The sequence below is a fragment of the Schistocerca serialis genome, chromosome 9 (genome assembly GCF_023864345.2).
Source record: "Schistocerca serialis cubense isolate TAMUIC-IGC-003099 chromosome 9, iqSchSeri2.2, whole genome shotgun sequence".
NCBI lineage: Eukaryota > Metazoa > Arthropoda > Insecta > Orthoptera > Acrididae > Schistocerca > Schistocerca serialis.
Genome location: NC_064646.1, coordinates 356,996,744 through 357,024,310, shown reverse-complemented (window position 1 = coordinate 357,024,310; position 27,567 = coordinate 356,996,744). Strand labels below are relative to the sequence as shown.

Here is a 27,567-nt window from a genome sequence, read left to right as displayed (position 1 = left end):
ATTATGTAAGAGGATATACATCGCCTTATAAAGGCGTGTTGGTTACGCGTTGATCGTCTGTGATCAGCAGTTGAGTTAGTTCCCTATGCGGCAGCAGAGCAAAATTTATAGTTTTCTAGTGTGTTCGGATGGGGACGTGTTTGAGTCAATGTACGGATTAGTATAACATTTGGTGTTGCTGGAAGTACATAAAAGTTATCGTTGATCACTCTGCACTGATGCTACCTTTATGATGGATACAGGTGGCAAGTTATTAGCATTTCTTGAGCGAAATACTTGTTGGTGAGTTTCAGTAATGTTATTGACAGGTGTTTACTATTCTGTCCATATCCTGCTGCTCTCGCTAAACAGTGACTCTCATTCCATGGATGTTTTTTTGCTACATGAATAGCGACTCATGGTAAACATGCGTTACTGAATATCGTGTGTTTTCTGTCATGGACGAATGATTGTATAATCACTCGCACGGCCGCAGAACGAAATTCCTGGCGACGTGGTTGACAGGGAAGTAGCCGTTTCGAATCCTGGTGATGGAAGAAATATTGACTGCCAGTGCTTGTCTGGCAAGAACGCTACAGATGGCACTATTAAGTTCTTGACCAACAGACACTCTTTTAATGTCCAGTGTTAAATTCCAAAGATCTATGTTGTGTCATCCTGCGTGAGTGCATCTGCCGTAGTTGAGTTTGATTGGGTTGTTTGGGGGAAGAGACCAAACAGCGATGTCATCGGTCTCATCGGATTAGGGAAGGATGGGGAAGGAAGTCGGACTTGCGCTTTCAAAGGAACCATCTCGGCATTTGCCTAGAAGCGATTTAGGGAAATCACGGAAAATTATCTCAGGATGGCCGGACGTGGGATTGAACCGTCGTCCTCCCGAATGTGAGTCAAAAAAATGGCTCTAAGCACTATGGGACTTAACATCCAAGGTCAGCAGTCTCCTAGACTTACAACTACTTAAACCTAACTAACCTAAGGACACCACACACATCCATGCCCGAGGCAGGATTCGAACCTGCGACCGTAGCAGCAGCGCAGTTCCGGACTGAAGCGCCTACAACCGCTCGGCCACTGCGGCTGGCGAATGTGAGTCCATTGCCCTAGTTGGTAGTAATACGTCCATCAAATGCAGAAGCTAGGCTGAATACGTATTACAATGTAGACTTTGTGCTGCCACCGGGTTTCTGCCTCACCTTCCCTCTCGCCATCAAGAAAACCACAATCACGATTCCACACTTCACACTCAGTTATCACCTACACTAAACTCGAACACTAGGAGCTTAACGCTCACGATCCATAAAGAAGAGATTCGCGGGGCGTTTTATAATTTACTATGTCACTTTTTACTTCAAATTTCAGTTTTCAGTAACAGAACCTTAGGGTTCCTAGAGTGAACGAATAACCGAAGATCTTACAGTTTATCCGGGAATTGGAAGTTGCCCAGGGCTGAGCTGTCAAATACAATATGCCTTGATGAGCAAATAATTGTTGTTGTTGTTGTTGTGGTCTTCAGTCCTGACACTGGTTTGATGCAGCTCTCCATGCCGCTCTATCCTGTGCAAGCTGCTTCATCTCCCACTATGTACTGCAGCCTACATCCTTCTGAATCTGCTTAGTGTAGTCATCTCCTGGTCTCCCTCGACGATTTTTACCCTCCAAGCTGCCCTCCAATACTAAACTGGTGATCCCTTGATGCCTCAGAACATGTCCTACCAACTGATCCCTTCTGCTAGTCAAGTTGTGCCACAAACTCCTCTTATCCCCAATTCTATTAAACACCTCCTCATTAATTATGTGATCTACCCATCTAATTTTCAGTTTTTCTGTAGCACCACATTTCGAAAGCTTCTATTCTCTTCTTGTCCAAACTACTTATCGTCCATGTTTCACTCCCATACATGGCAACACTCCATACAAATACTTCTAGAAACGACTTCCTCACATTTGAATCTATACTCGATGTTAACAAATTTCTCTTCTTCAGAAACGGTTTCCTTTCTATTGCCAGTCTACATTTTATATCCTCTCTACTTCGACCATCATCAGTTATTTTGCTCCCCAAATAGCAAAACTCCTTTACTACTTTAAGTGTCTCATTTCCTAATCTAATTCCCTCAGCATCACCCGAGTTGACTCGACTACATTCCATCATCCTCGTCTTGCTTTTGTTGATGTTCATCTTATACCCTCCTTTTAAGACACTGTCCATTCCGTTCAACTGTTCTTCCAAGTCCTTTTTCTGTCTCTGACAGAATTACATGCCATCGGCGAACCTTAAAGTTTTAATTTCTTCTCCAGGGGTTTTAATACCTTCTCCGACTTTTTCTTTTGTTTCCTTTACTGTTTGCTTAATATACAGATTGAATAACGTCGGGGAGAGGCTACAACCCTGTCTCACTACCTTCCCAACCATTGCTTCCCTTTCATGTCCCTCGACTCTTGTAACTGCCATCTGGTTTCTGTACAAACTGTAAATAGTCTTTCGCACCCTGTATTTTATCCCTGCCACCTTCAGAATTTGAAAGAGAGTATCCCAGTCAACATTGTCAATAGCTTTCTCTAAGTCTACAATTGCTAGAAACGTAGGTTTGCCTTTTCTTAATCTAGCTTCTAAGGTAAGCCGTAGGGTCAGTATTGCCTCACGTGTTCCAATATTTCTACGGAATCCAAACTGATATTCCCCGAGGTCGGCTTCTACCAGTTTTTCCATTCGTCCGTAAAGAATTCTCGTTAATATTTTGCAGCTGTGACTTATTAAACTGATAGATCGGTAATTTTCACATCTGTCAACACCTGCTTTCTTTGGTATTGGAATTATTACATTCTTCTTGAAGTCTGAGGGTATTTCGCCTGTCTCATACATTTTACTCACCACATGCTAGAGTTTTGTCAGGACTGGCTCTTCCAAGGCTGTCAGTAGTTCTAATGGAATGTTGTCTACTCCCGGGGCCTTGTTTCGACTCAGGTTTTTCAGTGCTCTGTCAAACTCTTCACGCAGTATATCTCCCATTTCATCCTCATCTACATCCTCTTCCATTCCCATAATACTGCCCTCAAGTACATCGCCCTTGTATAGACCCTCTATGTACTCCTTCCACGTTTCTGCTTTCCCTTCTTTACTTAGAACTGGGTTTCCATCTGAGCTCTTGATATTCGTGCAAGTGGTTCTCTTTTCTTCAAAGGTCTCTTTAATTTTCCTGTAGGCAGTATCTATTTTACGCCTACTGAGATCAGCCTCTACATCCTTACATTTGTCCTCTAGCTATCCCTGCTTAGCCATTTTGCACTTCCTCTCGATCTCATTTTTGAGACGTTTGTATTCCTTTTTGCCTGCTTCATTTACTGCATCTTTATATTTTCTCCTTTCATCAATGAAATTCAAGATTTCTTCTGTTACCCAAGGATTTCTACTAGCCCTCGTCTTTTTACCTACTTGATCCTCTGCTACCTTCACTACTTCATCCCTCAAAATTACCCATTCTTCTTCTACTGTATTTCTTTCCCCCATTCCTGTCAATTGTTCCCTTATGCTCTCCGTAAAACTCTGTATAACCTCTGGTTTAGTCAGTTTATCCAGGTTCCCGCTTCTTAAATTCCACCCTTTTTGCAGTTTCTTCAGTTTTAATCTACCGTTTATAACCAATAGATTGTGGTCAAAGTCCATATCTGCCCCTGGAAACGTCTTGCAATTTTAAACCTGGTTCCTAAATCTCTGTCTTACCATTATATAATCTGTCTGAGACTTGTCAGTATCTCCAGGCTTCTTCCATGTTTACAACCTTCTTTTATGATTCTTGAACCAAGTGTTAGCTATGATTAAGTTATGCTCTGTGCAAAATTCTACCAGGCGGCTTCCTCTTTCATTTCTTACCTCCAATCCATATTCACCTACTATGTTTCCTTCTCTTCCTTTTCCTACCATCGAATTCCAGTCACCCATGACTATTAAATTTTCGTCTCCCTTCACTATCTGAATAATTTATTTTATTTCATCATACATTTCTTCAATTTCTTCGTCATCTGCAGAGCTAGTAGGCATATAAACTTGTACTACTGTAGTAGGCGTGGACTTCGTGTCTATCTTGGCCACAATAATTATTCTGTAAAAATTCCTGGCATGGACAAAACCTGCGTCTCCCATATAATTCCATTAATCACACTGGGCTAGGGACGCAATGGAAACCCACCCACACTCAGCTTACGAACGACCCAGATATTGAGATAACCGATCGCTGAATTGAGAAGCAGCTACAATCGCTTAAGTAGAGGAAAGGCGTCAGGACCAAACGAAATACCACTAAGATTCTATGAAGTTTATGCGAAAGAACTTGCTCCCCTTGTAGCAGTAATTTATCATAGATCGCTTGAGCAGCGAAAGGTACCTAACGACAGGAAAAGAGTGCAGGTCATTCCCGTTCTTAAAAAAGGCCGTAAGACAGATCCACACAAATATAGACCTGTATCGTTGACGTCTATCTGTTGTAGAAATATGGAACATGTTTTATGCCCAATAATTATGACACCTTTGGAAAATTAACATCTTCTCTATAAAATCAACATGGATTTCGCGAACAGAGATCCTGTGAAACTCAGCTCACTCTGTTCCTCCGTGAGATTCACAGCACACTGGACAACATCGCTCAGGTTTATACCGCGTTCCTTAATTTCAGTAAGGCATTCGACACCATCCCGCACTGCCGTTTAATGATAAAAATACGAGGTCACGGGGTATCGGAGCAGACTTGCAATTGGATTCAAAACTTTCTTCCAGACAGAACTCAATGAGTGCTGGAACTAAATCGACAGATGTAAAGGTAATATCCGGAGTACCACAGGGAAGTGATAGGACCGTTGCTACATACAATATGTATAAATGAGCTACTAGGAAGTGTTGGATGCTCTATAGGCCTATTCGCAGATCATGAAGTTATTTATACGTAAGTAGCAACGCCAGCAGATAGTAAGAATTTGCAGAACGACCTGCAGAGAATTGATGAATGGTGCAGACTCTGGCAGTTGACACTGAGTGTAAATAAATGTAACATATTGCGCATACATAGAAAAAAAAGTCCACAACTGTACAGCTACACCATTGATGACAAGCAGCTGGAGACAGCGTCTGCGGTAAAATGTCTAGGCGTAACTATCCAGAGCGACCTTAAGTGTAATGACCACGTAAAACAGATAGTGGGAAAAGCAGACAGCAGACTCAGATTCATCGAAAGAATCTTAAGGAAATGTAACACATCCACGAAAGAAATGAAATATAAGGTGCTTGTTCGCCCGATTCTTGAGTATTGTTCATCTATCTGGGATCCCTTTTAGGTGGGACTGATAGAGGAGTTAGATAAGATCGAACGAAGAGCGGCGCGTTTCGTCACGGGGTCGTCTAGCTGGCGAGAGAACGTTACAGAGATGCTAAACAAACTCCATTGGCAGACGTTACAAGAGAGGCGTTGAAAGATTTACTATTGAAATTTTGGCTCAGCACTTTTCAGGAGTCGCGCAGCATATTACTTCCCCCCACAAACATTTCGCGTATTCACCACTACTGGTGGTTATCCGCAACAAGTTTTTCGGGGAACGAAAATAAAGCATCATAGGTGCCTGATCACATTCCTAAAGTAATGTATTTTTACCGCATACGCAGTGGCACTGATATTTAAGAGTAGGCATTTGCTGACTTTGGAAAGAGGGCAAAAGAAGATATTCTTAAAGGTTACATCCTGCAACGTGAAAAATTGAAAGAGACTGACGACGAAAAACTGAGAATACCAACAAGCTAGGGCATTGAAGCAGCTAAAATGATGAAAACGAAGACGCTGCAGGTTAATAAGACGAAAAAGATAAGAATGATAAAACTGTAATCAAATGGTTCAAATGGTTGTGAGCACTATGGGACTTAACACCTGAGGTCATCAGCCCCATACACTTAGAACTACTTAAACATAACTAACCTAAGGACATCACACACATCCATGCCCGAGGCAGGATTCGAACCTGCGACCGTAGCGGTCGGGCGGTTCCGGACTGAAGTGCCTAGAAACGCTCAGCCACAGCGGCCGGCAAACTGAAATAGGCACCCAGGAAAGCAATGAAATAATCTTGGCGAAAATCACGAATAATATAAGGGCCGATCAACAAGTTTCCGTCTGAGGCAGTTACTGCAACGTATATGTAACGTAGCAATATACCAATGCAGGTATATAAGCACCGACATGTAGGCAAGGATAGGTAGAAACGTGAACAATTTTGACATTATTACAAACGGCGTCCAAACAGCGAAACGTGCTGTTCCTCTTTTATTGATTGCCGAAGCAGACACTCATCGGAGAATGAAGAATGCGTATGCGGCACCAGGTCTGCCAAAAACGACTGCTGTGGGCTGAGGCGCCAAGTTTGCTGCTGGTCGCAGTTCAGCACAAGATGCTAGTCGATCTGGAAGATGAGCCACACCCGTTACGGGCACTCGAGTACACGCCCTGTAGTCCTGATGCCCTTCCATGCCATTATCCCTTAAAAAAGGCCTTCAGGGGTCGACGATTCCAGCCAGACGAGGGTGTGCAGCAGTAGTTACGGACTTCTTCACGCAGCAGGGCAAGCTGTTTTAACAAATGGGTTTCGTCAACCTGGTGCGTCGGTGAAAAGATTGCCTCAATTCTCACAGCGATTTTGCATGATTGGCATAGCGATTGTGGACTGTGTGGCCTTCAAAATCTTTTTCATCGCCTCTTACGCCAGTTGGGATTTGTACCAGATATATAACTGATAGAGGAATTAGAGAAGATCCAAAGAAGAGCAACACGTATCGTTACAGGTTCATCTAGTAAGCGCAAGAGCACTCAGCCAACTCTAGTGGTAGATGCTCCAATACGAGTGTTCTGTTTCAAGGTATGCTCTACCATAATAGTTCTGAAGAAGAGTGAACCAATTTATTTCCTACTCTTATGTATATCTCTCGATAAAAGCATCAAGAAAAAATTAAATAGTTTTGAGGTGACGCAGTCGTTCTTCCCAGTAAACGTACACAGCTGTAATATCAAAGGGGGAAGTGAGATTGATACAGAAAGTAAACTTGAGCACGCACTATAATGTGGCTCGTGGAGTATATATTTAGATACAGATGTAGTATTATTTAGATACAGATGTAGAATTATAAGTTAATGTGTGAGTGTATGTGTGTGCATGCGTGCGTGCGTGTGTGTGTGTGTGTGTGTGTGTGTGTGTGTGTGTGTGTGTGTGTGTTTGTGTGTGTGTGTAAGTGAGAGACAGAGAGCGAGAGAGAGAGAGATAGAGAGGGGGGGGGGGGAGAGATAGAGAGACAGAGAGAGAGAGAGATACTTTCAAGTGATGAGCTATTACTCAGAACATAAAATTTTCATTGAATATGTGCAAAATTCACTGCACAATATAATAAAAGGAGTAATAAACATTATTATTAAAAATGTCCTGCTGAAGGATTGGCTTTTAAAAAGACATACAGCCTATCAACTTATACTGCACTGAATGGTGTGCATCAACATGTTCTTCATACACGGAATGTGTCTCAATCTTATTTTCACTGAATGCAAGCAGCTGTTCAGTTGAAACAGGTTGTTGAAATCACATTTAGTGAATTAGATGTACTACACCGCGTCACAGTGTAAAAAGCTATATTGGAGAAATCAGAGACGAAAACGTTGGTTTCTTGTACGGCTTTTTACAATATGGTGTGGTGTCATAATCTGAAAACTTTATGTCAGTTGACTCTGGCAGCGGTAGCCTACGCAATTTGATGGATGTACTGCAGTATAAGAAGCGAAATTTCCATCTAGTTAGGCAAAGACGTACATTAAATTTGATATTAATACATTCACGTGGATGACCCGTTTACAAATAATTAATGTTCAGTAGTAGTACAATTCTGTTATTGACATCTGGTACTGAACGGGAATTCTTTACACTTTGACATCAAACCACACTCTCTTTCATTTTAACGATGCCTACAGTAGTATATTCTAAAGGCATTGGAATAATCGTTATGGAAAACTGACAGGAGTGAAAGTATAAAATAATTAAAGGAAAGACATTCCAGTGACCATGCGTTCGTAAAGACATGTTCTGCGACATGACTGCAACTCTTCTAGTAACTACAAAAGTGTCTGCAATGGAAACATACACCTTAAGTCCACATCTAACTGCTTCAAATTTCTGTCAGACAAATATATATTTGTATCCCGGGAAATTTTGTCCCATTCTAGCTACGACACAATCCAACCCGCACAGCTTTCTTCTGACTGTGACTGACTGACAGCACATATATAACGTAGACACACTGCATCTCCAGTGGCGTAAACTAAGGTTAATTTCCTCGTGTCACGCAAACTGCTTTCATTTTGTTTCCCAAAGATTTCTGGCCACGATGGGTACTGGTTTTACTGGATGGCGATTCCCAAGAAATGAAAATGGCGAGCACTCGTTTTGGTCTGTGCAGAATCGATAAAGACGTCCGCGTCCTGCTACTGATGTAACTCATGTAATTTGAAGAACTCTCCTGGATACAATAATTTTTGTACATGGATGAGTATAACTGAGGCCTCGTCCTATCCCTAAAATCAATGCAGGGTTTTCAGCAAAATTTATACTACTATGTTCTCGAGACTAGGTCACGCAACCATTTTGTGTTGTGTCTTTCTAGCTCGTCAATATTTATAAGCTTCGAAACCGTATGTTCTTCATAGACAGTGAGGTACGCAAACAACGCTAACATTAGATATGTGCGCAGTATATGTGCTCCTTTTCCTGTAATACTAAAGGGATCGTTGCAACGAAAAGGTCTGAACCACTGTGTTATACTTAAATAATGTTGAGCAGAGATCTCCGCTGCCATATGCTTGCAGTAGGTTGAAGGAAAATCAGAGGTAAGTAAACTTTACATGGAGCAGTTCTTGCGTATTTAAGAAATGAGAAAAGTGGAAATACGGCTGCACCAGATGGTATGGTAAATGGGACTGTGCCGTGCTACACACAAATTAAATTTCTCCAGAAGCTGTCCGCATCTCGTTTCTCTTACTTGAAGCTGCGCAGCGGAAATTTGCTACGATCGATGGAACACTATTTCCTGCAACAGTTTTTGTTCGGAAGCAGTTCGTTTCCACTCTTTTTATCGTTTACTTCTCTCTTAGGTTTTCTAGCAGCGTAAGAAAATGGAGAGAAAACATGTCAGGGTAGAAACTGTGTTACCTGCACTATATGACAGCAGGCAGGGCAACAAGGTAGTCCCAGCTTTTTGTCGCTGCAACGCTTGGTCCTCGCAAAGTAACCGTCTCCTTAATTGTAGCAGCACTCAGTTATCCACACAAATGATTAATATGCAGTATGTGCTATCCCCAGAATTGTAATAAACTAAGCATGGTAACAAGCAGCTCACTGTGTCTTCCCTCCTTTACGGAAATGATATGCAATAACCATTTGTACTTTTGAGGTAGGCAATAAATATTGCAAAGTAAACGATAGAGAACATCGTCAACTTGGGAGGCGAAAGAAAAACAATCTTGTCACCCTGCGACACGAAACATAGAAAATCCCAAGCGCCGTTGCCGTTCGAGGAGGATACTGTGGCTTGTTTGGTGTCCATGTCTGGACATGACCACTGACTAAGACTGAGAAAGCATCCGTAAAAATTAGGACAACTGAATTTTGTCGTGAAATGGAAAAAAGAGTGTGACACAAAAGCAAAGAAGATAATTAACAAATAATTTGACTGGTGGGACGATCAACCAGGCCTAGTTCATCAAAAGACAGGAGATGCTTACACTGAATTTTGTAGACTGTGACTAAGGAAAGAGAGTTTGGTCTATTGCAATATGGGACAGTATCTGCTATACTCTACGTACCACGCTTCTGTTAGTGGATCTCTTAAGTGTTTGGCAATGAACATCAGTGACAAGGATTAGGATCATTGTTGTTCAATACCTGGCGCCTTCTGATCCAGTCACAGTTACACAAAATCATCAGTGGGATGAAACAAATGTATTCGGAATTTGTAAACACGATTAGTCAACAGCCATACAATTTACTAGCGACAGTAGAAAATTTGTGCCCGACACGCACTCCCTGGATTTCCTGCTTTACGCAAGCGGTTACCGTAACAACTTCAGTTACCCGAGCACTCCTACAGGACCGATCCAAAACTCCATATCACTGAGTGCCCAGTTCCAGCACGCAACAGCTGCTGTGATTCCCACATATGGATAGATTTTATTATTATAATTCTGTCTAACCATTACTTTACCATTTGGATACTACACCAAAAACACAGACACGACAAATAGCGTCAGCGGGAGCCGGCAAGTGGCGCTGTGTCACTTATATAGTACAAATATATGAATAGATCGATTAACAACAAAGGTCACATACCGTCTAATGATGTACTACTAAAGCGTCACCTGTCACTGTCGTCTTCGCGGCAAAAAAATACTAATAATCAAGATGCAACAGGTACTTATTGTCAGCAGTAGGATGCATGTTATTGTAGATCTTTGTGTCTGGAATTTTTATGTTAAACGTTTTGTTTCTGACACTTTAGGGTAATTTTCCTTAAAAGAAAAAAAAATGGCTCTGAGCACTATGGGACTTAACATCTATGGTCATCAGTCCCCTAGAGCTTAGAACTTCTTAAACCTAACTAACCTAAGGACATCACACAACACCCAGCCATCACGAGGCAGAGAAAATCCCTGACCCCGCCGGGAATCGAACCGGGAAACCCGGGCGTGGGAAGCGAGAACGCTACCGCACGACCACGAGCTGCGGGCCCTTGAAAGAGATCATAGTCGTCGTTGACTGTATGAAATATTTGTTATTACGATTCCAATTGCGGCCTTAGGGCCATTTTCAAGTAACACTGCAAAAGTTACCCAAACACAACAAAAAAGGTATGCTCTACTATAATAGTAGAAGCACAGGGTGTATATACATAATTAAACAAACATTTCATTAAGATAGTAGCGTAATTATAAGAATTGGTGAGAAATATACTCGTCAAAATGTAGCCTTTTGGCTGCGAGAGTCCCACAAGATCCGATGGGCACGAGACTTATTATATCGTAAAATGTTGTTAAATATGTGCTGTATTGTCAATGTTATGGTTCAAAATGGTTCAAATGGCTCTGAGCACTATGGGACTTAACATCTGAGGTCATCGGTCCCCTAGAACTACTTAAACCTAACTAATCTAAGGACATCACACACATCCATGCTCGAGGCAGGATTCGAACCCGCGACCGTAGCGGTCGCGCGGTTCCAGACTGAAGCGCCTAGAACCGCTCGGCCACATCGGCCGGCTTTCAGTGTTACCATCGTTTTAATAATCTATCACAAATAAAAGCTCAGGTGCACTGACAACACGTGGAGCTAAGTCTGTTGGCGCGAAAATACATTACTAAAGATACTGCTTGTGCACGTAGCAAAGATAGTGGACACCAGGTATACAACTTATAAGCTTTATATCAACCAGGCTCTATTATAGCAAACAAGACTAAGTAAATAAGTAGGATGCATCCTGTATTTGTGCAGATGTATTGTGATGTTTTGTCCCGATATGTGATGCTGCACAGTGAATTGGATTGCTGTCGAGCGTTTTACGCCATTCGTATTCGTAAAATGTATACGCACACAAAGTATTATATATCAGAGCTCTGTCATCATCTCATTTACGAGCACTTAAGTCAATGTGAGAGCTTTTTAACAGATAACACGTGTTATCCTCTATTATGCTGTAAATAAATATTCCCATCCTGTCCTACTGCCCCTTACAATGGTAGCACTATTTAGAAAGCTGTATGATGTCGGCAGACGAAAAGACTTTACGACATAAAACTTAGAAGTAGTATCCTTGGTGTGCACTATCTTTGCTACAAGCACAGGCAATAGTATCTTTAGTAAAGGTATTTTCGCGCCAACAGACATAGCTCCACATTGTCAGTGCACCTGAAAAATGGTTCAAATGGCTCTGAGCACTATGGGACTTAACATCTGAGGTCATCAGTCCCCTATAACTTAGAACTACTTAAACCTAACTGACCTAAGGACATCACACACATCCATGCCCGAGTCAGAATTCAAACCTGCGATCGTAGCAGTCGCGCGGTTCCGGAGTGAAGCGCCTAGTACCGCTCGGCCACCGCGGCCGGCAGTGCACCTGAGCTTTTATTTGTGATAGATTATTAGACCGATGGTAAAATTTAACAGCGTTTTACAATGTAATAAATGTCGTACCCATCGGATCTTGTAGGATTCTCGCAGTCAAAAGGCTACATTTTGACGTTATATAGTCTCATGTCAAAACGTAAGTTATGTGTATTTCACACCTAATCTTAGAATCACGGTACTATCTTAATGAAATGTTAGTATAATTATGCACATATGTCCTGTGCTTCATGTTTGTGTTTCATTTTGATGTGTTTAGGTGACTTTTGCAGTGCTCTTGCTATCGTAATAATAAATACCTCATATAGCTAACGGCGACTATGATGTTTTTTAAGAAATATCATATGACTTTGAATCCCAGCCACGAGAAGTTAATCAAACTTTAGGCAAAGTTACTGACTGGCTCTGTAATGGGCAACTACCCAAAAAAGTTTCGCAAGTTTTGAAGAAATAAAAGTGTTTATGGTGTACTTAATTAAATCTCTGCACCTATTCTTTTTATTTTCCGTTCTTCATTATGCACATTTAAAAAGCACTATTGAACTTGTTAGCCTGGTCTTATCGTACTCTTCCCAAAGTCTGTTCACAAATTCGCTGTGTTGTTTCTTGCGTTCTTATGTCCACTGTCCTCCAGTGGCCTTTTCAGCTTCAGTAGCCTTTTCTCAATACACCTCCAGCAGCTCGGTACCGCGAGCGGCCTCTGCCGGCGCAATACAGGAAGGCCAGCGGCAGCGTTCCAGCCCACTCGCGCTCGGAGCCACTTCGTTATAGGACACCATGCAGTCGGCACCTACTTACGGCTTCAACTTCACTGCTGTTGCTATTGTATGAACCGGACTCTATGTCTTGTCGCTTCGTTTGTAATGAATTTTCATACGTTTTGAGAAATACAAGTTAAGTAATTGTTCTGTTTGCTGTGTCATTTCACACTAATCAGTTCTGCACCTGTCTAGCTTTCCTATGATGACAGTTGCAGCGTTACTCTCAGCCCACCTCTCCTTACCCTTGTCTACGAAGGTGAACACAACACAAACAAGTTCAGTGTGACTTCAAGCAGTTCTCATCTCATTTGAACTCTGTTTCTTGCCATACACAATGCACCATGCCAGGTGTGACTTGCTCAATTGCGTTGTAAATTCTATCTCTGAGCTCCCGTAGAGAAGCCAGACAAGGATGGGACAAATATTACTGATGAATCCTGAAAAGAAGAGATAGAGAGATGTCGGGCATGGTGAATGTGAGAGTCAAGCAATTGGCGCGCCTCGACTAGTCCACTTATCTGGAAAACAAACATTTAGAAAATCCCAGACAACAGGCATGCAACTGATTTCTTAATACACGCCAAATAATCATGTGTTGGACGTCCAGCTCCCTAGGAACAAACTGGGTCGGTTTTGTGGGACTGTTCATAAAGCTTTGTCTCCCTTACTCTACGACATTCTCGTATGCATGTGGAAGACCTGAGGTTTTATTATTCTTAGCTATACAGCTAGTTTCAATGATGCATTTACGCGATTTATGAAAAACACGCCCAGAAAATTACATTTCACACTTGTCAATGACTCGACCCTTCAAACTAAAACACAAAGCCGACATGCTTGGGACCAGTAAAGCCAGCCATCTTCGCTGCAATTGCCGCTAGCGTCCGGGGTGGCGCGATGTTGTACTAGCGTACCACGTGAGTCAAAACCTGATTCCTTTTTCCCTCAAGATGGCACTATGACCATGTGTGTAAGTTGTATTAATAAGTTTGTATGAATTTTCGAGATTGTGTAACCGCTCTTTAGACAGTGGTTGTACAGAAACGAGTATTAAATTAAATTCTGTAATACGAAATGACCTAAGAGCCAAAAAAGGGTAGTTGTATTTCGAAGTAACAGTTAGTTAAAATTTTACAAAGAGTAGATATTATAAATAGAGTAACGCAAAGTAGTACAAAGGGAATACAAGGAAGACATAACAGAGTTGCGTTTCCTTTTGAATGTAATATACAAACCACTGCGCAGCATTGTTAGGTCTCTTGAGTTTTTGTTTTCAGCGGTGGCGGAGTGTGTACGCAGTTTTTCCGTGGTAGTCGGAATTTTGGGATTAGAAGCCTAATTAAATTGCATTCTTAGAAGTAGGTTAGACACTGGAGTTGTGGAGAATAGATTATTTTGGGATAAATTCAGAGACGGAGTCAATTAGAAGTGATTGGGTGTACGAACATTGATATTCAAGTGAATGGTGATTGTACGTGTTAGACGAAACGCTACGATCGTATACTTACGGTTGTGAAAAGATTAATTGACAATACGGAAACTTTTATGTTGAATTAGGAATTCATTCGCTGTATGCGATTTATTAAAGAGTATTGGGACCGAAAATAGTTTTTACCTTATCTTTGCCGCTCGTTGTCAACGTGATTCCGCTAATAAACGAGAAGTGATAAATAGTGCCCGTTAAACAACTAAATTTGTGCTGGACAGTCATTGAAAGGATTCGAACCCATAATTAATATCATGTCGTGAGGACTGAGAAGCTTGGACATTATAAGGCCCAGAGACATATTTATAATTTATCAGACATTAATGGCAAAGGACAGTTTCATGGGAAAGCATATATTTGGTGATAGATACGAGAAGGAATGTAGTACTGACTGACTGTTGTCATACCGAAACAATACACGCTAGGATCAACTCTCCTTTCATTGATCCCCCAGTGCCATCTCTCATTAACTTAAGAACTTAATTGTGTCAATAAAACAGAAATATACGAGACATTCCTAGTATTTACTAAATTCCATAATTAGCTAGTACATAGACAATAATATCTGTGAACATTCAAGGGTTATTGAAGGAAGCTGATGAACCTTTATACAAACAGATTTAATAGGATTCAACGAATGCATAGAGACTGCTAAAGTAACTATATCAAATTACTCAGGAAAACAAATTAGTAAAAATAGACTGAAACTCACTTAATATCTTACTCCAGCGTAATAAAAAAAACCTGTCTTTGGATCTGTCGTGATTGAAAGTGTATTAAATTATCTCTGGAAAAACGCGATCAATTTTCAACTGCTAGTTCACACGACTAGATTCACAACGTGATTCAGAGATGTTTTATGCCCGACCCACACAGCAGGGAATGGTTCTTAACTAGTCGGGACAATATATACACAAATTTTGAGATCAGCTCGGCTGCCGGGAGGGGAGGAGGACGGCGAAGCGATATCTGTGCTGTCGTGAGTCGCGACGACGGTGGGTTTGCGGGCATAATTGGAAAGCCCTTTTTGGCACACCCCATATACAACTTTACATTGGGGAAAGCCAGATGCATGCGACATTCCATTTCGGAAATCGACAGGAATTAAATATTCTGCCATACACAGTGTTAACAGTTGCCGACGAGAATAGTACATTTCAGGCATTACCTTTCACCACGGACAACGCAGTTGCCGATGTCCTTCACTTCAGGACCGAGAGCAGCGGTGTTTGCGTAAAGTTATCAGTGCGAACAAACAAGCATCACAGTATAAATAACCGCAGAAACCAATGTGAGACGTACGTCGAACGTATCAGGCCAATATTGTGAAATTTGTTGTTAATAGGCTATGGCAGCAGACGTCGGACGCGAGTGCCTTTGCGAACACCACAAAAAAGCCTGCAACGTCTCTCCTGGGCTTACGACCGTATTGGTTGCACCCCACACTGGAAAACCATAGCCTGGTCAGATAATCCCCGATTTTATTTGGTAAGAGCTGATGACAGGATTCGAGTGTGCTGCGGAACCCGTGAGCCCACGTACTTAAGTGTCAAGAAAGCACTGCGCAAGCTTGCAGTGGCTCCACAATGGTGTGGGCTGTGTTTACATAGAAAGAACTGGGTCCGCTGGTCCAACGGAACCGATCGTTGACCGGAAATGGTTATGTTTTACTACTCAGAAACCTTTCACAGCCATTAATGGATTACATGTTCCAAACAAAGATGTACTTTTTATGCGTGACAGTGAGTCATGTCACTGGACCACAATTGTCGCGACATGTTTAACGAACATCCTGGACAACTCGAACAAATGATTTGGCCATCCAGATTTCCCGACATGAATCCCATCGAACATATATGGGACATAATCGAGAGGTCAGTTCATGCACAAACTTCTGCAATGGCAACACTTTCGTAGTTATGACAGCTATAGAGGCAGCACAGCTCAATATATCTGCAGGGGACTTCAAACGTCATATTGAGTGCATGCCACATCTAGTTGCTGCACTACGCCCAGTAAAAGGAGCTGCGACACGATATTGGGAGGTATCCCAATTCTTGTGTCACCTCAACGTATGTGTATCTTGTGGTCTGTCCCAGAATCTAAATAGCACGTTTAAAGGAAAAGCACTCCGCCTTCAGGCAACGAGTGGCCTACCGGGACATCCGACCGCCGTGTCATCCTCCGTGGAGAATGCGGATACGAGGAGCGTGGGGTCAGCACACCGCTCTCCCGGTCGTTGTGATGGTATTCTTGACCGAAGCCGCTACTATTCGGTCGAGTAGCTCCTCAATTGGCATCAAGAGGCTGAGTGCACCCAGAAAAATGGCAACAGCGCATGATAACCTGGATGGTCACCCATCCAAGTGCCGACCACGCCCGACAGCGCTTAACTTCGGTGATCTCGCGGGAACTGGTATAAACACTGCGGCAAGGCCATTGCCTGGTTTAAAGGAAAAGTAGGAAGTAAATTAATGTGTGAAGAGCTTCCACCACGTAGGTGAGATATCGCAATGTCCAGTCGTGGCGCAGCGGTAAAGCACGGTAGAGCAGAGTAGAGTAGCGGTCTGTACTCACACTTGACCCGGAAGTCGAGCTCGTTGGAGGCGGCCTCTCCCTGGGCGTTAGCGGCGACGCAGACGTAGCGGCCGGCACCCTGGCGCGAAACCTTCTGCAGCACCAGGCTCTGGTTGCTGTGGATGACGTGCGCGCTCTGATTGTGGCTCAGCGGCGCGTCCTGTGGACCAGCAAGAGGACTTGCAGTCTCTGCACCATTCACAGCAGACAAAGATAACCACAGTTCACATAATTAGAAAGAGTTACGCAATACAACATTGCCTGAATAGAAAAGCGAAGCAGCCAGAACACATGGTCGGATGTCAATGTCATTTAGTACATGTACACACCACCGGCGGCTATGTCAGTTGTTGGAGTTGCAAATCTCTGTGAAAGGCAGAACTGCCACGAGAGTGCGTTAACGCTGTTCGTCTTCAGGGTTATTACCAGGCCTGGAAGTATATGTAAGGAAAACGAACAGCGTCAGACGTTCAGTATCCGCTGTGAAAGACACGGAGTTGTTGCATACTTGAGTGACACAACGTTGTCATTACTTGACAGAGATTGAAAGAGGCCTCATTGTGGATCTTTATTTGGCTGGCTGGTCGAATCGTGCGATTTCCAGATTTGTTATGGATTTTTATGTGACAGCTGCCCAATATGGATTCAATGGAAACGAGAGGCTAGATATACTTGTCGTCAAGGTTTCCGTTGACCACGTCTGACCACCACAATGGAGTATCCTTATGTCGTATACCAAGTGCAACATAGCCCCTTCAAATCTTTCCTTGCTTCCGAGAAGGAGTTACGGACACCATGCAACAGTCTGTGTCGTCTTGCACCAGTGCCAATAGAGTAGTAGCAAGCAGACTAGGGAATTGCCATCCAAGGCGGAGTAGAATTATCACCACAAAGCTAGTAAATGCGTTTAAAGTAATTCCGTCTCGGGAAATCATGGCATCGCCTTAAGCTAAGCGAAAATTGAGACACCTATAGCACGTGTGACGTGACACGACACACAGTTAGACGCGCACGTTCCGCACGTGTCGTGCTGGTCCAACACATATTGAGACACGTACACGTGCTTTGCACGTGCCGGTTGACGACGCTCTGGGCTGACAGCAACGAGGCGCGAGCACACTGTTATCTTTCTCAAACGATTTTACACAAACTATTCAGTAAAATATTTCATTCTTGCCTTGCTTGTAGCGTTATACGTCAGCTTCGGGGCAAAGTGCCCATAATCTCGCTAATGGCTATATTTATTGTGGTATATACATTTTAGTAAGATGCTAAGCAAAATTCGAAAAGTTGGCAATGAAAACTAGGGGTCGCTAAGATTTTGCGTTTGGTTCGTATTACACAATATCTTGCTGCGTACGAAATTTAGCCAACATGTTAAATATTACTTTAGACTTGGGGGGAAGACTCTATCTGCCTCCGATCTCGAGAAAATGGATCCTATGTAGCGCGCTCACTCCTGATCTGACGCCCGCGAGAATGAAGTATTCAAACTATCTCTCATATCTCCTAAACCGCTTGAGACATCGAAACGAGAGTTTGATAGTACACAAAGAGGACAATATTTTGCCACTTCGTAAAGACACGAAATTTTCTTATGTATGGCGATATACCATTAGTTATACATCCTTTTTTATTTTTTTCACTCCAGTCACTGTAATATTTTAAGAATTATCTACAGCCAGTGAAACAAGCGTTTCCTAATGTGAAAATAAACATGAAATTTCTTCTCTTATATTATTGCAAACCGACAGTATGAAGTTTTTCGTAAGTTGTTGAGCTCTTTGACTGCCTATTACTTGTTTAATGACACACTCTGTATCAAATTCTGTTACAATAGCTGCTGTGAGATGAGTTTGAGCAAATTACACTGTGTTTTGGCAAAGGAAGTACAATTAAACATGTCAACAAGAAAAATGTGGCCGTTACTCATAAATGGTAATGCTTCTTCGAGTGAGAATAGGTTATCAATTCACACAAAATTGCCAATTCTGTTGGAATTTTGATTGAATCCCCGTAACCCATCGTATTTCTAACACTGAATTACTAGAATGGAATCTTATCAAATGGTTTTATTCCTTCTCCTGATCTGAGCAGTATTAAAATAATGACGACCATTGCCTTCAGGTGGAATGATATGCCACATGCCAGATATTGGTTTCTCACCTACAGCTTGCAAAATGACAATGTGTGATTCGCGAATAAAATAGTAGAGAAAAATAAACAATTGATCTGTCGCACAACACAATGGTCAGTGCATATTTAGCAGCAAAGCATAATTCGCGTGAAAGGAATGCGGAAGCTAGCCATGTGTGCCGTGTGAGCGGGAGTTAGAAAACATTGTCATGAAGGTAGAGATGCCTTCGTCAGCAATACATTTCAATAAATTAAATATATCTGATCACCACACTCTTTCTGAATACTCCTACTTTCGTAATAATACAGAACATTTTCTTCGTTTCTGTAGCCTCTTGAATACTTACTTTATTAATGCTGACAATGTGTATGCAACAATTGAAATGCTTTTTCTCAACACGGTGAGCCAATTAAAACATTGTTATTTGTGACTGCTTTTCGACTGTTTCTAGCTTGCAGTGATGTCCACACGTACATAGTACGCTACTGGCAATTTGAATTGCTACACGAAGAAGAAATGCAGATGATAAACGGGTATTCATTGGACAGATATACTATACTAGAACTGACATGTGATTACATTTTCAATCAATTTGGGTGCATATATCATCAAAAATCAGTACCCAGAACTACCACCTCTGGAAATAATAACGGCTTTGATAAGCCTGGGCATTGAGTCAAACGGAGCTTGGATGGTGGGTACAGGTCCAGCTGCCCATGTAGCTTCAACACGATACCACAGCTTATCACGGGTAGTGACTGGCGTATTGTGACAAGCCAGTTGCTCGGCCACCATTGACCAGGCGTTTCCAATTGGTGAGAGATCTGGCGAATGTGCTGGGCAGGGCAGCAGTTGAACAGTTTCTGTATCCAGAAAGGCCCGTACAGGACCTGCAACACGCGGTCGTGCATTATCCTAATGAAATGTAGGGTTTCACAGGGTTCGAATGAAGTGTAGAGCCACGGGTCGTTACATCTGAAATGTAACGTCCACTGTTCAAGATGCCTTCAATCCGAACAAGAGGTGACCAAGACGTGTAACCAATGGCAACTCATACCATCACGCAGGTTGATACGCCAGTATGGCGATGACGAATACACGCTTTCAATGTGCTTTCACCGCGATGTCGCCAAACACGGATGCGACCATCATGATGATGTATACAGAATCTGGATTCATCCGAAAAAATGACGTTTTGCCATTCGTGCACCCAGGTTCGTCGTTGAGTACACCATCGCACGCGCTCTTGTCTGTGATGCAGCGTCAAGGGTAACCGCAGCCATGGTCTCCGAGCTGATAGTCCATGCTGCTGCAAACGTCGTCGAACTGTTCGTGCAGACGGTTGTTGTCTTGCAAACGTTCCCATCTGTTGACTCAGGGATCGAGACGTGGCTGCACGATCCGTTACAGCCATGTGGATAAGATGCCTGTCACCTCGACTGCTAGTGATACGAGGCCGTTGGGAACCAGTACTGCGTTCCGTATTACCCTCCTGAACCCACCGATTCCATATTCTGCTAACAGTCATTGGATCTCGACCAACGCGAGCAGCAATTTCACGATACGATAAACCGCAATCGCTATAGGCTACAATCCGACCTTTATCGAAGTCGGAAACGTTATGGTATGCATTTCCCCTCCTTACACGAGGCATCACAACAACGTTTCACCAGGCCGCCGGTCAACTGCGTTTGTGTATGAGAGATCGGTTGGAAACTTTCCTCATGTCAGCACGATGTAGGTGTCGCCACCGGCGCCAACCTTGTGTGAATACTGTGAAAAGCTATTCATTTGCATATCACTACATCTTATTCCTGTCGGTTAAATTTCGCGTCTGTAAAACGTCATCTTCGGGTGTAACAATTTTAATGACCAATAGTGTATAATGTCTCTTATTACATCCATATACAAGTAACGACAGAGAAACTTATGTACTTTGTTCCTTGGACGATTTTTTCCAGATGCACAAAGGGGTCATATCAGTGGAAATTACGCCTTTTCGACTTTTTGCAACAGGTCGTACAGATACGTCAGCATAACAGGCAACAAGTTGATAACCTTATTTTGAATTCCTGCCTTGCTTCTAAATCACGTGATTTTATAATATTCCTTCCTTCCTTATTCACTACCTTCACGATGAATCGACTGTCCGTTCTTACGATCTGAAAACGTTATGGAGGCAGAAGATATAATCCCAGTGGCTAATGGCACACCAGTTATTGAACTGTGTATTGTTATTGGCAAAAGAATAAACAAAACAGATATTTGTTATTGAAAACTTTTATGTACTAACGAAAAGAGATGGAGCGCTTAAACGGCGACAAACGAAACATTACTCAGTGATAATAAAATTCAGTATACAGTAAGACCGTATTTTTCGGATGGGGAATACTTTCACTGCCCATATGCGCCATGCCGCATGACTGCCTTCCCGGTCCCCGCTTCATCCACAACGTCGCGCGACCTGGCACTGGTGCCTGTTGCGTCCCAGTTGCGTCGCGTCGCAATTTACACGGTCCCATATGAACCAGTGAAGTTACAAAAATGCGCACTGCGCTGCGTCGCGCCACACGCGCTATAAGCGTCTCAATTTGAGCGTAGCCTTACGATCAGCAAAGAGTCACGGTCCAGCACTACCCTGGATGATCATCGTCAGTGAATATGCCGATAATCTGATGAGAGGTTTCATTCTCACAAAGTTGTGGAGAGGAAAATAGGTGTCATTCTGGTGTCATGGTGTAGGGAGCCATCAAGTATCAGGTAACGGCTAGTCATTTAGAAAAATCTGATATCACAATGGATTTCACAGACATCTCACGTCCTCACGTGTTGCCTCGTATGCGACAGTATCGTTAGTGGTATTCTTCAACAGAACAGTCCTCATCCACACATGGCATGTGTCTCCATGAACATGTTCAATCTCAGTGCAAGTATCCTGGAAATCAAGGACTGGTTGCAACAGTTGGGGGTTAGCTCAGCTCGGCAGGGGATACAACAACTATGATACCAGTCTCAAGTGAACCAAGGCATACATTGAAGCCAGAGTGGATACAACATCACTATGATAACTGGGCTCCAAAAAGAGCCATATTCTTTGTAAATTTACCTAGAATCTGTTATCACTGAAATAACGTCTCCCTCCCATCTGGATGTCTCACTTTCTGGTCAGGCAATGTATATGAAAACAACCTGCCAGGATAGCCGACAACACTAGCGCGCTGCTTCCTGGACTCGGGTAGGCGCGCCAGCCCCGGATCGAATGCGACCGGTGGTTTAACGGTGTGCCGGCCAGGCTGGATGTAGTTTTTAGGCGGTTTCGCACATCCTCCTAGGTGAATACCGGGCTGGTCTCCACGTCCCGCCTCAGTTACACGACTCGCAGACATTTGAAACAGATTCACACTCTTTCACGATTTACACTAGACGCAGACAGCTGGGGTAAACTAATTCTGTCCTGGGAGGTATGGGGTGGCGGGAGGGAGGGCATCTGGCCACACCTTGACATTCACCGTGGCAAATCCGTACTTAACCCTGCCGACCCTGCGCACAATGTGGGGTAAAGGCAGTAGCAAAAGAAAGAAAGAATGCATATGAAAACAATCGTATCTTCGGTGATATTTGAGGTAGCACGTAGACAAATGTAGTATGACGTTTAAAAACAAAGGTCTGCGAGAAAGTGGCAACAAATACTGTACTATATCGCACGCCACCTTGGAGAAATTGCGTTTATTGGGAGTAATTAGAAAAGGGAACGAGGACTAGTCTTTTGGGGTAGTTAAATATAATACATATGGGTTGATTGTGGGGATAGGTATAATGTGGGAGAATGATTGGTTCTGTGGTATGGGTAGGAAGGATGGGGACAGGTCAAGTCTGTGCCGCCTGGCCACCAAGAGCTGTTGCATAGTGATTTGATTCACGAATCCAGTTACATGGCTCCGTGTAGAGCGATTTCGCGTCTATGACATGTGGGGCCTGAAGATGGCATCAATGTAATGGCGAAACTGGTAGCATATAAGGAGCTCATAAAATAAATTTCTACAATACATGCGGTAAATTATTGATGTAAGATAGTCAAAAGAAGGACTGAAAGAGAGGGATGGAGAGCGAGGTAAGTCCAAGAATTAGCAAAGCATAGGGAGCTCTGTTATTGTTTAGTACTTTTTGTTGTTTAATGTGTATTTTCTGGATAATGGCTTGAAAACGACACTAATTCTGTAACGAATAGAATATTTAATTACGTAAAACCTAAGCGGACAAATGCAGCCTTCACCTAACATTGACCCTTACACATCGTGTCTCATCTTAGATTCACAAGAGAAACAGCATTCATTTTCGATACGTCCTTTTGTGTGCCGCAGCGAAAATAGAAACCCCTAGAAATTACTGACTAATTTTGCACCTAATTATTATAGCCAAGCGAAGGGGGGGGGGGGGGGAAATGGACTAATAAGGTATCTAATTAACCAGATGTAGTCTAGATTCACGAAAAAGATTTCTGGAAAGAATCCAGGATAATTAAGGAAAACGTAATTAGCATAGCAAAATGAAGAGTGGAAAACATACAGGTTGAATATAAAATGGACCAGCGTGTGGTTATTTGAATTTAATTAAGAAAAACTTAATTAGTGGTATGAGGAACAATTTTTGCCCGAATTTTCATAGCATGGTAACATGGAAAAAGGGGGAACAAGTTAACCAACGTGAGGTTTAGTCTTGCAAAAAAAAATTGTATTTTTCATGATTTCTAAACAAAACTTGAAAACGAAAAAAACTGAAAACAAAAATACGCTCAACTGTTTTGTGAAATGATTTGTCTACAGGTAAGAAATGCAAAAGTTCAGAGAAACGTTTGACGTGCCTCATTTGTTGTACATAATTTCGGGCATTATTCAAAGACGTGTCAAACGATTCACTGCTGTCTTTCATTTCCCAGTTTTCGAGCAACCTTTTACAAAACGTTGAACTGTTTTTTGAGTACTTTTCTCTCCATCAGTTGGTACGAATCACGGTTTCGACGATACGACAAGCCGTGCTGCCCTCTGTCGGCCTCAAAAGGTACTTACGTCGTGCAGCCAGGAGAGGCGCCTCCACGGCGGGTTGGCCCTGACGTGGCACTCGAAGTAGACGTCGTCTCCCTCCTTGATGTCGTCAGGGTTGAGTGTGGGGCCCAGCCGCAGAGACACGATGGGGGCGACTGCAACACACGAGGCGAGGCCGCGGCTACATTCTCATCTCCGCGCTGCCGCGGTCCGCCCCCAGGGGACAGACTCCTGGCTTTCTTGAAATGACAGATAACTGCGAAGGCTCTGCGTTCTTCAGTTTAAAAGGCGCCTGAAGACGCTAGAAAACTAGTTAATGGAAACAAATAAACATTTTCTAAGGGTCTCGTCGCTGTCATTTGCATTTACACCTCAATCACCATATAGCCACAGTATTTTACAACATCGTTAATAATTAAGTTTAATCATAGGCTACTTTCGAGTTGATGTTTTTCTCTCCAGAGTGCGGTTTGATCTTCAGTGCATACTCTTCAGGTTAGCATTGATTCATATAGATCGTTCATTGGAGTCAAGGCATATGCATATGAGCGAAACTCTTATGATAAGTTGTGACCAAATTTTCGCTTTGGTTATTTTCTCATCGAGTGCGATGTTCGGTCTAGACGTGATGTTTTCTGCCTGTATCTCGGAGAAATATGGTAAACTGTCGCTTTCACAATTGTAGATACAATTATGCAAAGCAGTTTGGTTGGTGTAGCATAGCAAAACGTCAACATATATTTTGAGCTGTGTAGTAGTTTGCTGTGTCGCGCCAGACAGCGTATATAATACATATACATTGCAGATTATGTATGCCTATTCCTTGAACACTCAACTCCGTATTGGAATGTTTAAAAATTTGACCTCCCGCCGGAGGTTCGAGTCCTCCCTCGTGCAGGGGTGTGTGTGTTGTTCTTAGCGTAAGTTACTTTAAGTAGTTTGTAAATCTAGGGACCGATGACCTCAGCAGTTTGGTCCCTTAGTAATTCGCACAAATCTGATCTTTTCTTCTAAAATTTTAAAGATTATTTTAACTGTATGTTCGCTTGATTGGAATACTCTCTTTCGAATTCTGAAGGTGGCAGGGGTAAAATACAGGGAGCGAAAGGCTATTTACAATTTGTACAGAAACCAGATGGCAGTTATAAGAGTCGAGGGGTATAAAAGGGAAGCAGTGGTTGGGAAGGCAGTGAGACAGGGTTGTAGTGTATCCCCAATGCTGTTCAATGTGTATATTGGGCAGGCAATAAAGGGAAAAAAAAGGAAAAATTCGGAGTAGGTATTAAAATCCATGGAGAAGAAATAAAAACCTTGAGGTTCGCCGATGACATTGTAATTCTGTCAGAGACAGCAAGAGACCTGGAAGAGCAGTTGACCGGAATGAACAGTGTCTTGAAAGGAGGGTGTAAGATGAACATCAACAAAAGCAAAACGACTATAATGGAATGTAATCGAATTAAGTCGGGTGATGCTGAGGGAATTAGATTAGGAAATGAGACACTTAAAGTAGTAAATGAGTTTCGCTATTTGGGGAGCAAAATAACTGATGATGGTCGAAGTAGACAGGATATAAAATCTAGACTGGCAATGGCAAGGAAAGAGTTTCTGAAGAAGAAAAATTGGTTAACATCGAGTATAGATTTAAATGTCAGGAAGTCGTTTCTTAAAGTATTTGTATGGAGTGTAGCCTTGTATGGAAGTGAAACGTGGACAATAAATAGTTTAGACAAGAAGAGAATAGAAGCTTTCGAAATGTTGTGCTACAGAAGGATGCTGAAGATTAGATGGGTAGATCACATTGAAACGTCCCCTTTTGAACAATTATACAAGACTGTGCTTAACTGAATACAATATTTTTAGCGCAACGCAATCTGACTTTCAAAAATCCCTACAAAAGAATGGCCCTGACTAACATTAACCTATACCTTTCACAAATCACTTACCTCACAAAAATCTTCGCTACTCAAGCTACTGCAATACAGCGAGCGCCACTACTGCCAGCTAAATAAAAGATTCAAACTACTGAAGGCACTAACTACTGATAGGGATAGTTAGCAAATGAAAGATATTAATAGAGAACAAACAATGTATTTACCTTGATATCATCATATATAAATATAGCAGTTCATGACAAATTTCAAAACTCCGCCATCTCTCTCCCCACATCCACCACTGCTGGCGGCTCACCTCCAACTGCGCAACGCTACGCGCTGTTCACATCCAGCTGCCTAACACTACAATGGCGAGTATTACAACAATGCAAAGCAGCCACAGACTGCACACAGCACAGCCAGTGATTTTCATACAGAGGTGGCGTTACCAATAAAAAAACCTAAACAGCCTACTTACATAGCCCCTAGGCTGTTTATGTTTTCTCTATGTAAGTAGGCTGTTTATGTTTTCTTATTGGCAACGTTACGTAGCGCTCAATATGAAAATCACTGGCTGTGCTGTGTGCAGTCTGTGGCTAGTTTGCATTGTTGTCTGCCATTGTAGTGTTGGGCAGCGGCAGCTGGATGTGAACAGCGCGTAGCGTTGCGCAGTTGGAGGTGAGCCGCCAGCAGTGGTGGATGTGGGGAGAGAGATGGCGGAGTTTTGAAATTTGTCATGAACTGCTATATATATTATGACTATAAAGGTAAATACATTGTTTGTTCTCTATTAATATCTTTCATTTGCTAACTATCCCTATCAGTAGTTAGTGCCTTCAGTAGTTTGAATCTTTTATTTAGCTGGCAGTAGTGGCGCTCGCTGTATTGCAGTAGCTTGAGTAGCGAAGATTTTTGTGAGGTAAGTGATTTGTGAAAGGTATAGTTTACTGTTAGTCAGGGCCCATTCTTTTGTAGGGATTATTGAAAGTCAGATTGCGTTGCGCTAACAAAATATTGTGTGTCAGTTTAAGCACAGTCATTTGTAATTGTTCAAAAGGGGACGTTTCAACATAAGTAATGAGGAGGTATTGAATAGAATTGGGGAGAAAAGGAGCTTGTGGCACAACCTGACTAGAAGAAGGGATCGCTTAATTGTCACATAACCCCACCAAATATATATGAGACTGTTGCCTGGCATTTAGCTCTCATAACAGTGGCAGCACATGGCAGAAAATATCAACTGTTAGGATGGAGTCTACGCAATGACCAAATATGAGGCCACAGCTCAAAGCATGACTATAGTAACCGGGATCAGACACGACCAGGACGACCAGCGTCGACGATGAGTCTGAAAACCACGGAAAAACAACAGCGATGGATGGACAACGAAGACAGGCAGAATGACAAGTCCGGAGATTGAGCCAAATCGAGAATCTAGACGTAGCAGTATCAGGAGCCAAACAACGACGAGTACAAAGAACCAAGGGAAAGGACAGTCGGAATA

At 42.5% G+C, this 27,567-nt stretch overlaps 1 protein-coding gene across 1 annotated transcript in view; it reads right to left on the bottom strand.

Moving 5' to 3' along the window:
* LOC126419614 (nephrin-like) overlaps positions 1–27,567 on the bottom strand; it is a 421,065-nt gene that overhangs the window by 95,480 nt on the left and 298,018 nt on the right. The window contains exons 7-8 of the mRNA XM_050086803.1: positions 24,217–24,347; positions 17,014–17,173 (exon numbers count right to left, since the gene is read on the bottom strand). Of these exons, the coding sequence (XP_049942760.1) occupies positions 17,014–17,173; positions 24,217–24,347 (291 nt within the window). The remainder of the gene's footprint in view (positions 1–17,013; positions 17,174–24,216; positions 24,348–27,567) is intronic.